The following is a 19449-nucleotide window of genomic DNA, read 5'->3' as shown; positions in this document are numbered from 1 at the left end:
ATAACCAAGAGTTGAAATCTTTATCATATGATGATGTCCTCATAGAAGAATTTTAGTTTGAGTTATATTTTATGTTGAGTTATTTTATTATGATAGACTTATCTTTAAAAGTTATAGTTTGGATGTAATTAGGAGAATGGTAGCTTAAATGTATTTGGACTCTACTACTTTTCTCTACTATAAATAGAGGTGTTTGTACTTGAATTAATAATAAGAAAGTGAAGTAGTTCTCCACTTCTCTCTAGGCTAAACTCTTTTTCTCTTTTTCTCTGTTCTTCCCTCTCTACCCGAGAACTCTCTCTTTCTTTTTCTTTCTCCCTCTCTCACCTTGCTCGAGATTTTAGTAAAGGGGTCCTAAATTCAACACATCTCATCCATGCCACATTCTCTACTATGAGAATCACCTTTAACTTATTTCCATTTACTCGTCCAATGTTAGTATACATGGCAATATTATAAGTGACTTGGCATTGACTCATTTGCAGGAACTTGTAGCATGGGGAAAATTACATCGTTCAACTTAGCAATATGTATGGTTAAACATTGTCTATGCAAGGTAGTTTGTGACATATTTAAGAGTATAGTAGCATTTTTTAATTAATTTTGCATTTGATTTCTATCAAAGAGTGCTTCTTTTGATCCAACATAGGAAAATGAAGATTTTGAATTATTTTTGCTATTTTCAGGCATTTCCTAGGTTTTCAAAAAAAAAAAAAATCAAATTCGACAGAAGTTTAGGTTTTTCTAATTTGATTGAATTTTTGTGACTTTTTGGCAAAGAAAAATCTATTTCTAGAAAAAGATATACGAGAAACTAGTTAATGAACATTAATTTTCTAGGGAACTTAATTATGAAAAAACCAATACTTGTCTTAGTTAAAAAACCTATTTCCAGGATTTCACTTTCCTAGAAAATGGATGGGATTGATACTAGCCTCGTCTTCAATCTTTGGACAAGAAATTGTTACCAATTTAGGGATTAAAAAAACCACTCCATACGGAAAATAGAAGTTACAAAGTATGCACACGAAGTATACAAGATTTATGTGGTTGTTGTAACTTCCCAAAGTTTTCTGAAATCTATAAAATTATCGCGAAACAAATGAAATACAAAAGTAAGACTAGATTTTGACTCATTTGGTAGTTAAAATAAGAGTAAAAAACAACAAGTAGATATTAAGAAGATGGAAGACCCTACCACCCTTTCCCCATAGTGAAGAACCAAACCATTTTTTTTGCTTTTTTCATTGAGCAAGTAGCTTATGTGTGTCTTAGATTTGTTTCTCTAATACAATGTTCACATGTAGTGCCTCAATATGTACTCAAACATTGAAAAAAAAAAAAAACCCTAATTAATTGATTATGCTCCAAATTTGTGATATTCAATATTTAAAAAATAGTATATATAAATAACCATTTTAAAGAATAAGTTTTTTCCTAATATTTAGAAGATCAGATCTCTAGAGTTGAGATCCTAAGAATGCTTTCTCTTGCTAAAATCTTGCATGAAATTTTCTATTAGGATATTAAAATATTTATGGAGCTACAATTGTCATTCTTTTTGCCTTGCAATTCTTTATTAACAAAAGTTGGATCTAAGTTCATATAACACAAATATGTTGTGAATGACATTTCAAGAGTCATTTTGTGCAAATGAGCGTTTCTTTTGTCACAAGGTGACAAATTTTAATTTAAAAGAAAAAAGTAAATAAAGTAGGTGACAATTGGACAAACAAATGTTACACTTGTTACTCTACTTTGATGCGTTACAAAAGGTTGGTGATAAGATTTTGTACCCATGCGGAAAATATCTTCAACTATATTTTAAGATATCACGAGCTGAAGAATTTAAAAGTCGAGATATAGAGTTGATTAATGCAGTGATCTCTTCAATCTGGAAACAAACTACACATAATTAAGTACTGCTAAATTTTTAAAAATTTTAAAATTAAATGAGTGCTACTGCTTTCCAAATTTCTTTTTATTATTAATGCTTGTGTTTTACCCAGTTTTCTTGAATCCTTAATTTCTTAAAATCATAAAAAAAAATAGGAATTATTTTTTAATAATATTTTGTATTTTAAATTATTTTAAAAATTATCTCTTGTTATTCTTTGAAAAATAACTTCTCTCCGAGAGGCAGGTGATTGCAATTCGCGAGAAGCAAAAGGGGTGACGTCATTGAAACGACCGTTTTTTAAGAAATTTGACAACCTCAGATGTTGGAGATTCCGTTGACGGGTGGACCTTTATGCTCGTCAACCTGTGTTGCCACGTGTGACTCCACACGTCACGTGCCGCCTTCCTGTAGAGGCTCACGTGCGAGACGTCTTGTCACGTGAGGCGCATGGCTTGTCGTTCGCTCGAGAAACGGTTTCCATACTACGTGCTTTAAATACCCCCTTTTCCCCTGCCCCCTCCGCCAGCCCTCACACGGGCGTATACACAGAGACCTCGGTGTACGCAATCATGGCCTCCAAGAGAGACACAGCCGAGCGAGCACCCGCCAGGCGCAGGAGAAACGCGACTGGCCTCAAAGGTGTGCGGATGAGGAAATGGGGGCGATGGGTATCCGAAATACGCATCCCCAAGAGCAGATCGAGGATATGGCTGGGCTCCTACGACGCTCCGGAGAAGGCAGCTCGTGCTTACGATGCTGCCCTGTACTGCCTAAGAGGGCCGAGGGCGAACTTCAATTACGTCGCCGATCGGAGGCCAGAATTCCCGGGTGGGATGCCTGCAAGGCTCACCAGGTCTGAGATTAAGGCCTTGGCAGCGACGTTCGCTTCATTCGGCGCTGCTGCTGCCGCTGCTGCGCTCACCCCCCCGCATGAACGCATTCCTCATGAAGCCGCACCTCCATCACCAACTCCATCGCCGAAATTCTCGACCATTACAGCCACCCCGGGGGTGCCTGCTGCGGGTGACACCAGTGCTGCTGCGCTTTCTGATCAGGCTAATTCCTTTGTGGGTGTTGAATTCACAGGTCAAGACACGTTTCTGCATGAGAATTTTCTGCTCGAAGATCAGATCATGTCAGGGAAAAACAGGCTCTGGGATGTTTTATAAATCAGTTATATACTAAGTTATATAGATGTTCATATATGTTATAGATGATTACATATACTGAAGTCTAGAATATACGGTGCCTTTTCTTTGAAGGTTTAGAAACTTATCAATATTTGTACGTATTCTGTACATGAATAAACTGTATTCGTGATGTGGGGAAGTGAAGTTTCTTGTGCTAGACACTGGCAAGCATAAGGTTATAAAAAAGGCGCGTGTCGTCTTTTTTGACACGTAGATCTGGTGCTTGCTCCAATTTGGAGTTTCTTACTTTTACTCGCATCGTGTCTCAATATCCGATTGACCAAAATATTTACTTATAAAAGAAAACTAGTAATAAAATTGAATTTTTCTTATTTCTCCAGAATTTCTTAATCCACGAGAGAGTGGCAATTGGCAACAACTGTAGGCAAAATCACCTTCTTTTAGTTTTTACTGAACTGGTTTACCCAGATATCGACGGCTTTTTGATTCAGAAGATGAGTGGCAACAACTCTAAACCAAACCTAGAGCCTTCAACTGGTTTGCATGCATCACCTTTTTACATACAGGTGGCTGGGAATATATGAATACCACTCGGTATATCTTCTATTTCTAGGTGCTCCGTACCAGGTTTTATCAACAGAATACCCCAAGAAACATTATTATCAGCTGAGACTTTTGGAATTATCCAGCACAACCCTTATTCTTGGTGAATGAACAATCCAAATTATATTTTTTGTTTTGCTTCCTTGTGTAAACTTTGAAGTTTAGTATTTTGTAAAATAAATTCTAATATCTTTTGGCATTCTTCTCTTTTCCCCATTCCCATTAGGTCATACACAACTTTATATATAGCATAAATTTATGGTATTCATCTATATAAATAGATGAAGTGAGTTTGATGCATGGTGAGGCAAAGAAGATGGGTTTAATTAGGTGGTCGAAAGATAGTTTTCTGACTCTTTCTGCAATTTTTTTTTTTTTTTTGGTGCTTCTTCGATGTAAATTTTTTTTGGTTTAAAAAGTTCGTAAAGGTTATGCCAGATTTCAAATTTTAATTGCTTGGCCTATGCATATACTCACATTTGGTATATTTTATTATGACTTCTAGATTTTAAACTAATCGTCCATATAAAAGTAATTAGTCATACAATAAAACAATAATTTATAGTGGTTCACAATTATTTTATCTTTGATTGCTAATATGCTCTCAAGGTGTTTCACTTTAGAGTTAATTCTCTATGTTCAACAAGTCAAAGGACATCTATATTTAATAGCTACAAGGGTCTATTTACATTGTTACACGAGTTGGGACCTATGCCACTCAATTGACCACAATAGCTAATTTACAAAGCACACCCTCATAAAGGATTATAGCACACTAGGTTCATTATCTTAGACTAACAATTGGGACTACAACAAATTAACCTTAAGTTTACACCCACAAAGAATTTTCAACAATTCCTACCCCATTCTTTGGACTTACTATCAACAACTATCTAGGATCTCTTATCCTAACCCATTTATGGGATTTGAAACATCCCAATAGCCAAATGAAAGACTCTTCCGGTGAGTTGACTTGGGGAAATGTCTTGCCTACACAAGGTTTGACTAATGCTTGCAAGGGTTACTCGTTTAAAATACAACTCTTGCTTATAATACCTCTCCAAAGGTTGATTCCAAAATACAAAGCTCAAGCAAGAGTTACACCCTCCTATATGATCCCCAAAGGTGATGGTTAGCTCAAACTATAATTTGATTTCAAATTATAAATATAATTTGCAAGCCCAAATAAATATTTTATGTTATCAACTCAATTTGTAGATAGCCACAAGGCAAAGATCTATCTTGAAATTAGCACTGCACAAATGGTTTAAAGTCCAAAGCCCAAGTTCAAATAATAATCACTAAGTACTCATAAAGATTTCAAAATATAGGAGTTTTATGGTACTTGAGTTTCTCTCGAGAAGGTCAATCAGATAGAGACTATGAAATTCAAGGGTCTAGGGTAGTTTTTGGGTTTTTTTACATGATTTTGAAGTCTACAAACATCAATTCGATCTAGCACAAACTAAAAAGCTAAAGAAACTAGTGATCTAAAAATAAGGGTTCCATGTTGCTTAACACATAACAATTGGCTCAATCACCACAAGATTTGAAAATCAAAGCTTAAAAAAACTTTCTAAATAATAGGATATGATTTAATAGTTAGTATACCAGTTCTAGCATCAATCTAAACTATGATATATTAAGGATTTCACAATAAAAGCTCCATCTACTTATCTTTAAGGAAAACTGATGGATTTAGGTTGTAAACCCCCAAATCAATCACCAAGGATGATTTCAAATTGTGAGAATACTTTGAAAATGGTCGTGATCACTACAACAGGCTTCTCTAATGAAATGGTAGTGGAAAAAAAAATTAAAAAATGAAGTTTAACACTAAAATATAGTTGTTAAGTTTTGATAGGGATTATTTGCCCCCTATTAAAATCTTCTAAATGCCTAATTAAAAATCATTAAAATATTTAAAATATTTTCCTTGAGTAGTTGACCGTTACAGTAAGTTACAAAATTTTTACACCAAACAAGCCCGAATCGACGTCCATAGGTCAGCCTTGTGCATGTAATCTATAATAGTTCAAACGAATGAAAATCAATCAAATGGACTTCTTTAAAATGTTCACCATAGCCTTCTAGGTGTCTGGATGGTTAGATGAATGATTTCTCATAGAGAGCTTTCTCTCTTCACATTTTTTAGACAAAGTTTGGGCATTTGGATGGTTAGTTAAGCAGGATCATGACTTAGGTTGATTTTTGTACTATAGGACTCTTGGTTGTTTGAATGATCTTCAATTTTTTTTCTTTTCCCATTCTCTTTCATTCGAATGTTCTCTCTTGACATTCAAATGTTTTGAGCACTAGAGCTTGGAATGATATGAAACTCTATCATGAATATCTAAACGCACCATATTAGTTTCCAGATGTTTTTTATCTTCAAAACTTAGTGGAATAGGATCTTGAGACTAATGTCCTTCATATAGCATAGTGTGTCAATATCTTATTTGGTGGATTTTACACCAAAAGTGTGATAAAATTTACCAAAAATAAAACAAAAATTAATGAATACGAAAATAAAATCACAAGTACATTTGCTACTCACAATAAAGTTTTGCTTATTTTGGTATAAGTAGGTTGTGTAATTCTCTGACATCTACTAATTGTGGCCAAACATATTAAGTCATATTTGAATGGTTTATTGATTTGTAAGTGTGTGGGAAATGTTACTAAAGAACTTGGTGAAAAGTTGCCTAGAGTGCATCACCTTCTTAAATATAATGCCTGGAACTTCTCTAATAAGTAAGTTTAAAAAAAGAATCATGATTTGTGTACCTTGAAAGTGTACCTTCATGTGTTTACCCTTTAATATTGGCGTTAGCTAACCATTGATTGCAAGTTTAGTTACACAAACCTATGGTGGGATCAATTTCCAACTTAATTAGACTTAGACTATACAAGGTTTAATATATCTTAAGGTACGTGTATCATGACTCTTGAAAAGTTATTGTTACTAAGAATGTGTAGAGGTCCCTAAAGAATAATTATACCATCCAAATTACTAACTTGAGAAATGTAGTTCATCAATTAGGTACGTTTATTTATGTATTATCCCATAAAAAATCATTTTGAAGCTACGAAATGGATACTACAATATCTAAGGAGGAGTCCCATTATGGTATCACCTACATGGTTGGGATTTCTCATTCATTGATTTATCAAAATTAATAAAAATTTCAATTTTGATTGGGTGAGTGACCGAGAAGCTTAGCGTTCCATTTGTAGTTGAGGAGGGACATTAGCCTAAAGATTGGTCTTCTTGTCCTTCTCCCAAGTGCTCAACCTGCTAGAGAATAGTTGAAGCATGAACAAGCCAAAACTCTATTTATTGATGATATTGAGACTTATTTTCTATTTTTAAGAAATATTTATATATTTGTTGTTTCTAATAAAATTGGAGAGAAATATAGGGCTATCTGAGCACGATATGGGGAGTTAAATGATCCCTCTATTTGTTTGAGTGGAGGTTTAAATTTCGACATCTTTCTTATAACATCATTTCTCCAAATTCTTTATACCAACCCAACCTAAAATTTTAACCGGCTTTTCATTATATGTGCAAGCTTGAAGCCATGAAAGCCCCTGAAAAATGGGTTGCTTAATTGTTTGTTCTTACCATATCACATAAGCTTGAAGAAAGCAAAATTTTCCATCATATATTTATTAATACTTCTAAAATCGCTTTATGATTTTTTGGCCTATGTTGATATTCTTGCTAGGTGTATGTTTTTGTTCAGAATAGAAACAGGATTGATGGATTTTTTTTTTGAAATAATATGCAACACTTTATTTTTTTCATGTGTCCAAAGCTATTGCACAACAACCTAGAAATGACTTTTTTTTTTTTTTTGCAAGTGCCTTGAGGTGTTAGGTGTATATATAACTAGTTGCCTTGAGTTGTATAATAGTTGTATTGTTACCATTCTATTGAGAAGACTCTGTGGCCTAACATTATGCAGGTAATTGGAGATCTAAGTTCAAATCCCAGAAGAATCATATAACTCTTAATGTGTACTAAACTCTTTTATTTTTATTTTATTGTAGGCCATCCATTTGGTGATATTGGTTTGAGCTTTCAACCCATATTTTTTTTATTTATTGTTTCTTTCTATTTATGTTGTTCAACCTCCAAAGAGCATTTATTTGCATGGATTTTGACATAAATGACTTCTAAGACTCGTTTATTAGGAAAAATGAATTTATTTTCTTGTTGATTTATGCTTTTTACATCTTGGTGAGAATTTGGACCAATGGCCACATCTAAATGAACTAGTTCAATGGCACAAGGTAGATTGGGTGAAGGATGATAACAAGTATGGCCACTTTGAGAGTAGCACTCCCATATCATTTCAAATTCAGATTTTTGAAGGGCTTGATGTAGACCAAGAAAGTGGTGGCTAAGAGAAATGTTTGAGATCTGGATATTTGTTGTTTAGGGTATTATTATTCTAAGTGTGTTCATTAGGAAAAAAAAGTATTCTACATAACTTGGCCCATTATGGTACAAAAATGTGACTTGCCAGTGCAAGGTAATCCAAGATGGAAGATACCAGAGATGATGACATCTTGCTTTTTACGGCCACCTCATTTGCCAACATAGCAGAATATCAACTTAAGAGAGCAATGGGAAGTTAACATTTGGGGGGATGGAGGATAGCTCCAAATCATAGCAATAGGAGGTACAACAGATAGCTCCAGATTAGTCACATCCTCATTCATTGACAAGCTCCTGGGTGCCTCACCACTTCATGCAAAAAAGGGCTTCTCCATTCCATAAATTCGTTACCTCTAGTAGCATGGTAATCCTCATTGATAGAACCAATAGGTTCAGCCTTCATGGCGAAATGATAGTGTCCAATTGAGGTTGCACATGAGTGTTTGGCTCTTGTTTGACACTTTGTATAAGAAAAAAAAGATAACATATCAACAATATCAGAATATAATACATAACATGCAGGCGAACTTACCAAACATGCACTCATGCTGTAAATTCACACGCAATTTCAGTATCACTTGATTTACACCATCCATCGTCTTTGTTGGTTATTTGTTGATCATGAATAAGTTTGTTATTTATTTAAATCTCAATACACTTTTTCATGCAATAATATATTTTGTAAGAAACCTTGAACAAATAGAAAAACAACAATATGGCTTTTCCACAAAAGAACAAAGAAAACGAACAACTTTCTTGGAAAACAAACCCAGATTCTTCAGTGAAACTGGTGCCTTATCCATTAGGCCACAAAATTTTCAATGACTTTGAACTCTTCCATTACAGAATTCATGGATTGTCCAATAGACACATAGGAGAAGGAGTGGGTTCAAATGGTCTTCATTTTAAGGCATACAGATAATTGTACCGTAAAGGTGATTTCTAACTACAACAATTTTTTAGTCATTCAACTACACAATCTGGTTTTGGGTCCATAAAGAACTCCACTTTCAAAAAAATTTCAAATCATGATTGCAAATCTTAGTCGCGTATATGATCATGCTTTGGAAATCATTCTTTTATATATCTCATGCTTAACAACCCCATCTTAATCTAGAATTTCAGATAAAGCACGTGCCTTCTGACAATCCCATTGGCACTTGCAATTTGGTTGTTAACAAGAACTAGTGTACCAAGTAAACATAATAGGCTAGAAAATTCCTCCCTTTGAATTACTCTTCATACCTAAAACTCACAATTTATTTTGAGAAAAAATGTGAAGTCTAACAAAAATAAATATGTGGAGACTCGAAATTTACTTTTTCCAAAAAAAAAAATACTAACAAGTTGTCATGTTGTTTTTATATTCAAAATGGAACAATTTTTCTTCTAGCTTGGCTGAAAGAAGTTCCCCAAGATCTTTGTTTGAGGCAAAATGGTACCACTTGGAAAGCACAGTTCTTAGAGAGACACATGAAAATTCCAAAACACTTAGATATTGGAGACACCTTATTTTCATGGATCAGGCATAACACAGCAATGGTGCACCCCCAACCAATCAGCTACGAAAAATTCAATCATAATGATAGAAAATCAAGTTGTATGTTTTTTTTAATATGAGAGAGAGAGACTTACAATGACAACAACAATTATCAACGGTGCAATTTCTGCAATGATAGACATACAATGACAAAGAATTATTCGTCTATCAAGATTCTAGATGCAACTCTAACCTAACCCTTACGATTCCTTGCAACTAGAATCATCACCATGAGTTCATAATATCTTGAAAGTGGGCTGCATTGGCATGATATGCACATAGCATTCCAACATGGAAGGATTATTTTATGCTGAAATTCTAGCAGAAGTTTATAATTTAGAACAAACACATATCAATATGCCTCGATTGGCGCATGTCCGGAGGAAAAAGAAAAACATAAAGGATCAAACAAAAAGACAATCCTATAAGTGCATTTTCAAAAGCACTCAGACACCAAGACTTTTAAGGCCTTGAATATGTTGTCTTTTTTTCTTTTGAGTGTGAATGTTTTTATAGAACACATATTACAAACCTCAAGTGAAAGTAAGATAATTCGAGTTGGGCTAGTAGTCACAAAAGAATACTTCTGAAAAAGGAGATGAGCAAACTTTGGACAGTAAAATTAACCTTACATAAGTGCATAAAAAAGTCAATGCTTTATCACCTGCAACTTGCCTAACCTTTGCCACCTTGCTGAAAGCACCATTGAGTCAAGCTCTTCCAATAGTAACAATACCTATAAACATCCATACGAACCAAGAAGAACCTTAGACAATAAATTATTTTGAATTACTAATATATTGTTTTTGTCTGCTCATAAGTTTCAATTTCTTAAAAAAACTCAATTTCTTGAGTAAAAAAGGATTTTATTTCTTCCTTGATATCGGTATAAGGGAGAAATTTTAAAGAACTGAGTTCTACTGCGTTTCAAGAATTAAAAGGATCTTTTGAGCAAACAAACTTGCCTATTGACTTTAATGAAGGATTGATTCACTCTTTGACAAACTTTCCTACTTACATTAATTTCAAAAAAAAAAAAAAATCAGATATTTAGAGACAAATATTTTCATAATGTGAACATAAAGAAAAACACTATCATTTTCAGATAAAAAATACACTATCAAGCACAAAAGTAGACAATGTTTTTGGTAAAACTAATCTAAAAGAACATTACATAAATTCTTTGTCTATTGGATATCAACTTGATATACAGTAAAAACTAATAACTAAATAAATATTAGAAAAGAACCTACATTCCTCAGGTTTTACAACCATCCCCATGTTAGAGATACTATAACCAGCTTGAAGGTGTAAATATATAGGAAAATAAAAAATCTTGAGAGTTGGACAATTGGCCATATTAGGGTAATATTTCCCCAACCACTACCAATTCCAAAGATCAACGAATCCCAACTCAAAAATCATCAAGGGCAATTGTAACAAAAAGCACCAACAAAACATATGGAAAGCCAAAAATAGATATTCTCCTTCGGATGAATTTCTTGCACAACCATTATGCAAACAAGTAGACTAGATGTCACTATCCTATATTGTTACTAAAGGTGATGACCTACTTAGAAGGTTGTGCTATCCAATAAGAGACAGGTTGTTGGGCATACCTATGAGCACTTCAAAGTCAATCATTGGAAAGTCATTTTATACTAGTTTATCTGAAACGAACCTGTACTATTGGTGAAATTCTAAAACTCATGCATCCTTGAAAGGTATATTTAGGGGGGGTTAGTTCACAATGAACTTGAATTGAAGTGAAGAATTGAATTGAACTTAAATTAATTGATTCAACTTCAACTCATCATTGGGTGTTAGTGTAGACGAGTTCAAGTGCACTGGAAAACAGATTCCAGTGTTAATGCCCCCAAATGAAAAATATGATATAAATAAGAGAATGAGTAATATTTTATAATATACTTAAATAGAACATATATCTAAACGGATAATTAACCAAAATAAACATGGTTGCTACTAGGGGTGGCTTCGAACCGAGCCGGCTCGCGAGCTGCTAGAGTTTGGCTCAGTGCCAGCTCGGTTCGATTCGTTATCTATCAAGCTCGAGCCGAGCTCGACCGAAGCCAGGTTAGGTTCGTCGGCTCGCGAACCGGCTCGAGGTGAGTCAGGATCGGTATCCGGTTGGGATCGGGGGAGCGGGAGCGAGAGTGAGGGGTGGAAAAGTTTTTCCTCCCCATGTCATCGTCGAGCCCCTCCAGCCGGCTGTTGTCGCCGCCTCTACCGCCGTTGATAGTTGCTCGTCTGCCGCCTCTGTGGCCATCCGTTCGATTTCTTCCTCCGATTTTTTTCTCTCCTCGCTGTCGCCCCTGTTTCGATCGTCACCGCTTTCCTCACAGACGTCATCCCCGAGTACAAGTCCTCTCCGGTGTCGTAACCACCTTCCCTCCGCATCGTCTTGACAGAAAACCTGAACCAGTAAGTTCAGGGGAGAAATAATCTCCCCCCTCCCCCTTCTCCCCTGCGCGAAGATGATTTCTCACGTGGGAGTAAAAATAAATAAAAATTCCTTAAACACTCCTTCCTCATAGCTCTCATGTTGTTTTAAAATATTTTTCTAATTAAAAATTCTTAATTAAAATCATATAATTTTCTAAGTAAGATTTTCCTACCAAGATGGGGAAGAAAACTGTATAGAAAATTTTTGAATAAGTATATAACAGTTGATGTTGTAATACTTTTAGCATCAAACAATTTTCATTGCAATTTTTTGTTTGACATTTTATTTTATTATAAATTTATCGATAAGTATAATAATATATTAGATTGATTATTAATTTTTATTTATATCCCTAGAAGAGGCAATAAAAGGTCCATTTAACTTTCCTAAGAAAATTTTAAAATATTTCTAGTAATTTTCTAATAAGTCACTAATAGTAATAGAATTTTATTTAAAGGTTTTTTGGGGAATATGTATCATAGGAAAATATTTCTAGTTTTTACTAGAATATAAATTTTCTTCTAGGGGCACTAAGGAGGCCATAGTAAATTTATGGCCAGATTCAAAAATTACAAAACAAGCTAGATAACAATTGGAGTAAAAAAGATTAATATTGGTGCATTTTAATCCATTATTGAAATTCAATCCTGAACCTCCCCTATCATTATTTTTTTTAAATGTATGCATAATTTTATATATAATTTATTCGAAGCCACCCCTACGTGCGAAATCATAAACAAGGGAAAAAAAACTCTTTGTCCCTTCCTCATGGCTCTTGAAGAAATTGAAAAGATATTTTAGTAGGAATACGTTTCTAGACACTATCAGTGGTTTTTTCAATAAATGTTGAAAATACATTTTTAGAAGAAAATACGGACAATTAGTGTTTCATGTTTTTTGAAAATATTTTTCTAATTATAAATTCTTGTTAAAAAATTATATAATTTTCTAAGTAAGATTTTCTTGCCAAGATGGGCTAGAAAACCGTATAGAAAAATTCCTTTTAGCATGAGGCAATTTTCATAGCAATTTTCTGTTTGACATTTTATTTGATTAAAAATTTGTCGATAAGTATAATAATATATTAGATTAATTATTAATTATTATATTATTTCATTAGAAAAGCTAATAAGAGGTCCATTTAACTTTCCTAAGAAAAATTTAAAATATTTCTTGTAATTTTCTAGTAAGTCTCTAATAGTAATAGGATTTTATTTAAAGGATTTATAATTTTTATTTTGGTGATTGTAAATGATAGTGATATTTCATTTAAGTTTGTTATGTTTGATTATTGTATGGAATTTATTCATAATGTTATGCATTGTATGGAGTGTTTAGACTATTTTATGGAGTGTATAAACAATTTCATGGAGTGTTTATGGAATGTATAGACAATTTGATGGAGTGTTTATGGAGTGTTTATGCAGGTATTATGTATATAGATTATGCCCAATTTTAAGTAGAGGTCATGCCGAATTTTATTTAAGTATTATATGCATAGATTATGCTCAATTTTAAGTAGAGGTCATACCCAATCTTATACACGTATTATATATATAGGTTATGCCCAATTTTATGTAGAGGTCATACCCAATTTTATGTATAATACATGCATAATTTAATATACAATTTATTTTATATATATTTTTTTGAAAAGTTTTAAATTTATGTTGAAGATCGAGCTCTGCTCGAACTCGGTTAAAATTTTTGGGTTTGAGCTCGATAACAATTATAGGCTCGAGACAAGGTTCGACTCAAACCTCAGCTCAAAATATTTAAATCAAGCTCGGCTCGAACATTGGCAGGTTCGGGCTCAACTCGGCTCGATGCCACCCCTAGTTACTACACTTATAAGTGATTTAAAGTGCAGTATTAAAATACATTAATATTTTAATTAATAAAAACTATATTATATTTTTTAATGATTATATTTTATTATAAATTAATACAATAATTACATGTGACTAGAATAAATTATTAAAAAAAAATAAAAAAAAATAACATAAGTGAATATAATAAATAAATAAATAAATTATTTTTTAATAACATAAGATATGTTTCAACATTAAAAACCACTAATTTAATAAAATAAAAAAATTAATATAATAAATAAATATATATATTTATCAATAACATAATATATATTTTTATGTATTATTAATTAATAATATATTGTCAACAAATTTAAAACCATTGGTTTAATTAATTATAGCAATGGGATAATTAAACTAAACCATTTATCAAATATTTATTTTAACAATATATTTAATTATGACAATTAAATCACTAATTTAATAAAATAAATATATTAAATAAATAAAATAATTATTTTATAAATAAAAATTATAAATTATTATTTTAATGGCGATGGTTTAATTTTTTCTAACTTAGGAAAAATTAAACCATCGTCTTCCTCAACGGCAGGTCAACGGGCAACGACGACGGAGGCGGCACTCCGACGATACGCCGAGAGTGAGAAAAGAGGGAGGCCGAGAGAGATGAGAAGCCGGGAGGCTCGGCCTCCCGTGCTTTGCGATGGAGGTTGTGGGGGGGGGGGGGGGGGGGGGGGGGGGGGGGGAAGGAAGTTGGGAGGCCATACTCTGCGACGAAGGACGAGAGGGAGGGAGAAAGAGAAAAAAAATTTGGCCGAAGGAATGACGCCCCCCGCCCCCCTCTTGGTGGTCATATGAATCCATAAGAAGAGCGTAATAAGTTGCATTTGAGTATTTTCACTGATTTCAACATAAATTCCTAAAATATATCTCTTGAACATGTAGTTCTATGGTTAAATAATTTGGTTTACAATTGTTCAATATACTTGGAGAAAATGACGGTATAGTAACTAAAGCAAAAACAATGAATCTTAGAATAAAAATATGAAGGAGAAATAACATAGAGTACACAAAGATAAATATCAAGCAATATCATATAGAGGTCAGCCATGACTTCATTACGAACAAATTTATAACAAGAGATTTCTAAATTTATAACAAGAGATTTCTCCTTGTTGTGTTCTCTTCGAACTAACACTAAGAAATCTTTACAATATATAGTTTCATCCCTAAGTTATTTGATTTAAGGTTTGATGGCATATATCTTCCATCTTAGTGGGGCCTGATTAAGATAAAGCATAATATCAACCGCCAAGATATAGAAGAATGAGTTACAAGTCATAGGTAAAAAATAGAAAATGCTTTCATACTCGGTGTGAAATTTGGCTCCAAGTCCATTCCAATAAGACGAATCAAATATATATATTTATATATTCTTGATACAATTAGAAAGTAGATTTCATTAAGAAGCTCTAAATAGGTATTTCTAACAACCAATTCATCAAAACGTAAAACTAGCTACAAGAGAAAAAGTATCTTTAACAATGAGAATTGATATTTCATCAAAACAAACTAGCACCAAGATAAAAGAAAGCAAAACCAGAAATACAATCAAATGGAGAGGGTGTTTATAACAACCAATTCAACCTTGTTTCCTTTTATAAAATGAAAATAGGAGAATAAAGAAAAGTGGAGAATAGAATAGAGTTAACCGTCGTAACCAATATCCACTAGAAGAGAAAATACTTGAATAGATGCACTTTGATGGTGGGATTGAGAGTCAATGGATCATGCAAGACAAAGAAAGGGTTGGGACCGCAGACTCACTTGGGAAGATTGGAACATCAACTCACTCGGGAGGCAGGGCTCAACAATAGGCAGTGAACAGGGACAATGGTAGAGGAAGAGATGGAGGAAGGATTGAACGTCAAACTAGGACATCGACTCACTTAAGAGGAAGGGTTTGGTGATAGAGGAAGAGACAAAGGAAAGGCTGAAAAGTGAAAGAGGAAGCAAATAGGGAGGAAAGGCGAGGCATCTAAATTCTCTTTTCATGTGAAATTAAAAGTGGACAGTTGATTAGTACTTTTGCTTGATTGAGCAGTCTCTGTCCTATTTTTGTAAATTTCACAACTTAACGCATTTCATACCCGATCATCTCTCTCTCTCTCTCTCTCTCTCTCTCTCTCTCTCTCTCTCTCTCTCTCTCTCTATCTATCTATCTATCTATCTATCTATCTATCTATCTATCTATCTATCTATATATATATATAACCAGAAAAGAAAAATGCTTGAATAGGTGCACTTTGAGGGTGGGATTGAGAGCCAATAGATTATTTAAGAAAAAGACGAGGTTGGAACAATGACTCACCTAGGAAGAAGGGCTCGGTGATAGGCAATGAACAAGGATAGCGGCAGGGGAAGAGATGGAAGAAGGATTAAACGTCTGACTAGGATAGTGACTCACTTGAGAGGAAGGCTCGGGTATGGAGGAAGAGACAAAGGAAGGGCTGAAAGCGAAAGAGGAAGTCGATAGGGATGAAGGGTGAGGGGTTGAAATTCTCTTTTCATGTGAAGTTAAAAGAGGACTGAAGATCAACACTTTCGCTTGATTGAACAGTCTATGTCCCATTTTTGTAAGTTTCTCACCTTAACGCCTTTCGTACCCAATCATCTTCCCCTATATATATAAGCAGTAGTGACTACGATGAACGGATGAATGGTTTTGTGATCTTCCTCCACTAAATCACCTTTATTCCACTTCGAGACCGTCGTCATTCTTTCGGATGGGGAGAAAAGAAACCTGTTGGAAGATGGGCTCCAGCCCACATGACCAAGGAAGGTTCACATATCTAAAGTATTATAAGATGGGTCACACAATCAAGGAAGCCCCACAAGATGGGCCCAAGCACATAAGAAGTAGAACCCACCATGATTACCATGAGTTGGCATCCTTATCACATAAGCTGGAAAATCAAGCAAGTCTCTTAGTTCCTCTTCTCTCGTGTGAAGCGCTCTCTCTCCAAACTTCTTTTATTTTTTCTTCTTCTCTCTCAACCCGAGAGTTTTTCTTGTTTTTTCTCTCTTTTTCTCTCCTTGCTTGAGGTATTATTCATGAGGTCCTAAATCAGGAAAATCATCTTTGGATTTAGTCTTTGGAGACCACAACCATAATGTTTTATTTATATTGTTTAATTAGGGTTCTTATAATTCTCTAATTAAGACAATATGGGTATCTACTCAATTGGCCCATATTCCTTCTTTAGCAGTCTATGGGCTTACCAAAATTAGACCACTTAATTTCAGCCCATTCTAGTAAATAGTCAATATAATTGAATAGTTAAATATGTTGCCCAAATTAGATTAGGAAACGTTAGTTTTCTAACAATCTCCCACTTGGGTTACATATCATTCCTGAAATAATTATATCACAAATTCTTTAGGCGCGCATTTGTATACTATTAATAATGGAACCATCTTATATATTAATAATGAAACAACCGCGACTTTCATTACAATACAGTCGTGACTGAAATAGGCATGTCTGAGATCACATTGCATGTAATTTCCAACTGGTCCTTTAGTCTTTAATGAGATCATTTCAAAGTCCTTAATGCAATGTAAACATTGCACATAGAAAAATACAAGTAAGTTCAGAAATAGAATAATAAGCAATCAATTTTTAAGTGTTGAATTTATGGAAAAGAGAAATACTTCATTGACTTCATTAACTTATTATAATCAGAGTACATGAACCTCTATTTATAATAGAGGAAGGTAGTAGAGTCCAATTATAATAAAACTACATTTGTCCCAATTACACCCAAACTCTAACACTTAAGGATAAGCCTTATCATAATTAAATAACTCAATATAAATATAAAACAAACATAACTCAAAGTAGAACTCTTCTATGATGTGACCATAAGATAAAGATGCCAGATCGTGGTTATCTTTATGAGTCCTTCTTGATCTTCAGACCAGCTTGTGGTTATCTTTGTGTCCTTCTTGATCTTCCAACTTATGTGATAAGGATGTCAGCTCATGGTAATCATTGATGGTCTTACTTCTTATGTACTTGGGCCCATCTTGTGGGCCTTCCTTGGTCGTGTGGGTTGGAGCCCATCTTCCAATACTCCCCTTCAAGCTGGGGGTGAGAGAACATCATGAACTCCTAGCTTGCTGCAAATGATGTATAGAATATTTTTGCATAAAATGGCAGTCCTCCCATCTTCCAACACTCCCTTTCATGTCGGTGCTCTCTTCCATGAGGCACAGCTGGCAAATTTGTGTGTGTGTGTGTGTGTGTGTGTGTGGCGGGGGGGGGGGATCTTACTTAGATGTAATAATAAGTTCCTCTGTCATGGTTTCCTAACTGTGATATTTTTTGACAAGGCCCATCATGATTTCCCAATCGTGATATTGTTTTTTGACAAGGCCCATCATGGTTTCCCAATTGTGATAATTTTTGACAAGGTATTAAGTTCCCCCGTCATGGTTTTTCAACCGTGATATTTTTTTATAGGGTATCCTCCATCATGGCTTCCAAACCGTGATATTTTTTTTACAAGGCCCATCATGGTTTCCAAATCGTGATATTTTTTTTACAAGGCCCATCATGGTTTCCCAACCGTGATATTTTTTTACAAGGTCAAATAAATGATGATATGAGAAAGGATATTGAGGCCACCTCTTCTTCAATAATAATGTCCCCAAACAGACATAATAATTGCAACTGAATATAACACGACCATCTTCCAACACATATAACACAAACCAAAATAATAAACCCTGTAGAAGAATCCATGAAATAATCATAATCCGATATATATATTTTTTCTTAAATATAGAAGCTTTATCTTTTGTGCTCTTTTTGTCTTGAATTTTATGGTCACATAAACTTATCCACAATATATGGAATAAAATACATCTTTCTTGTACTTCTTTTACTTTTCCCCCACAAACTGGGAGGTAATGGCAGTGATCCGAGCTTGAACCAAATATCATAGATGTAGCAATAAGCCCAAATAACAGAGATGTATAAATAAACCCTCAAACCAGGGAGAAGTGAGATATTTTTCTGATATATCAACTCAAAAAGTGACGCAAAATAATGGGCATAAATTCGGATTTTTCAATACAACAGAATACCAGCATGACCTTTGATTCTTCCAATGCTAATATATCTTTAAATATAGATAAAATTGACATGAAATTTTATCCTTTTGAAACTAGAATTAAACACATTTCATCCATGTATAACTTCTCTTCATAAAATATAATTATCAGAAGATAAATAATCTGATAGATTTCGGTTTCTATCATCTGGCCAAACTAAGTATTGTTTCTCCTTTTTCCAGCATGACCATTGACTCTTCCAATATCAATATCTTCTTATAAAAAACTCAGATCTAGAATTGGTTAAATGCTTAAGAAAATAGACTTACATATCTTTCTTTTGATACATAATTCTCCTTATAAAGTTTCGTTCTTAATAGAATAAAATACCTCA

At 33.9% G+C, this 19449-nt stretch overlaps 1 protein-coding gene across 1 annotated transcript; it reads left to right on the top strand.

Annotated features, from left to right (window-relative positions):
- Positions 1-2469: 2469 nt before the first annotated feature.
- On the top strand, positions 2470-3069 carry LOC137937316 (ethylene-responsive transcription factor ERF015-like). The gene has a single exon (XM_068782388.1). The coding sequence runs from the start codon at positions 2470-2472 to the stop codon at positions 3067-3069; it is 600 nt and encodes a 199-aa protein (XP_068638489.1).
- Positions 3070-19449: the final 16380 nt, after the last annotated feature.

The sequence above is a fragment of the Aristolochia californica genome, unplaced genomic scaffold (genome assembly GCF_029961685.1).
Source record: "Aristolochia californica isolate CCGP_79_NKW_82.1479 unplaced genomic scaffold, dmAriCali1.0.hap1 SCAF_7, whole genome shotgun sequence".
Classification (NCBI taxonomy): Eukaryota; Viridiplantae; Streptophyta; class Magnoliopsida; order Piperales; family Aristolochiaceae; genus Aristolochia; species Aristolochia californica.
The sequence above is the reverse complement of the archived record's forward strand: the minus strand, read 5'-3'. Positions and strand labels throughout refer to the sequence as shown.

Bases quoted from the DNA above. Each gene is read 5' to 3' on its own strand.
- LOC137937316 (XM_068782388.1), top strand. From the start codon at position 2,470: ATGGCCTCCAAGAGAGACACAGCCGAGCGAGCACCCGCCAGGCGCAGG.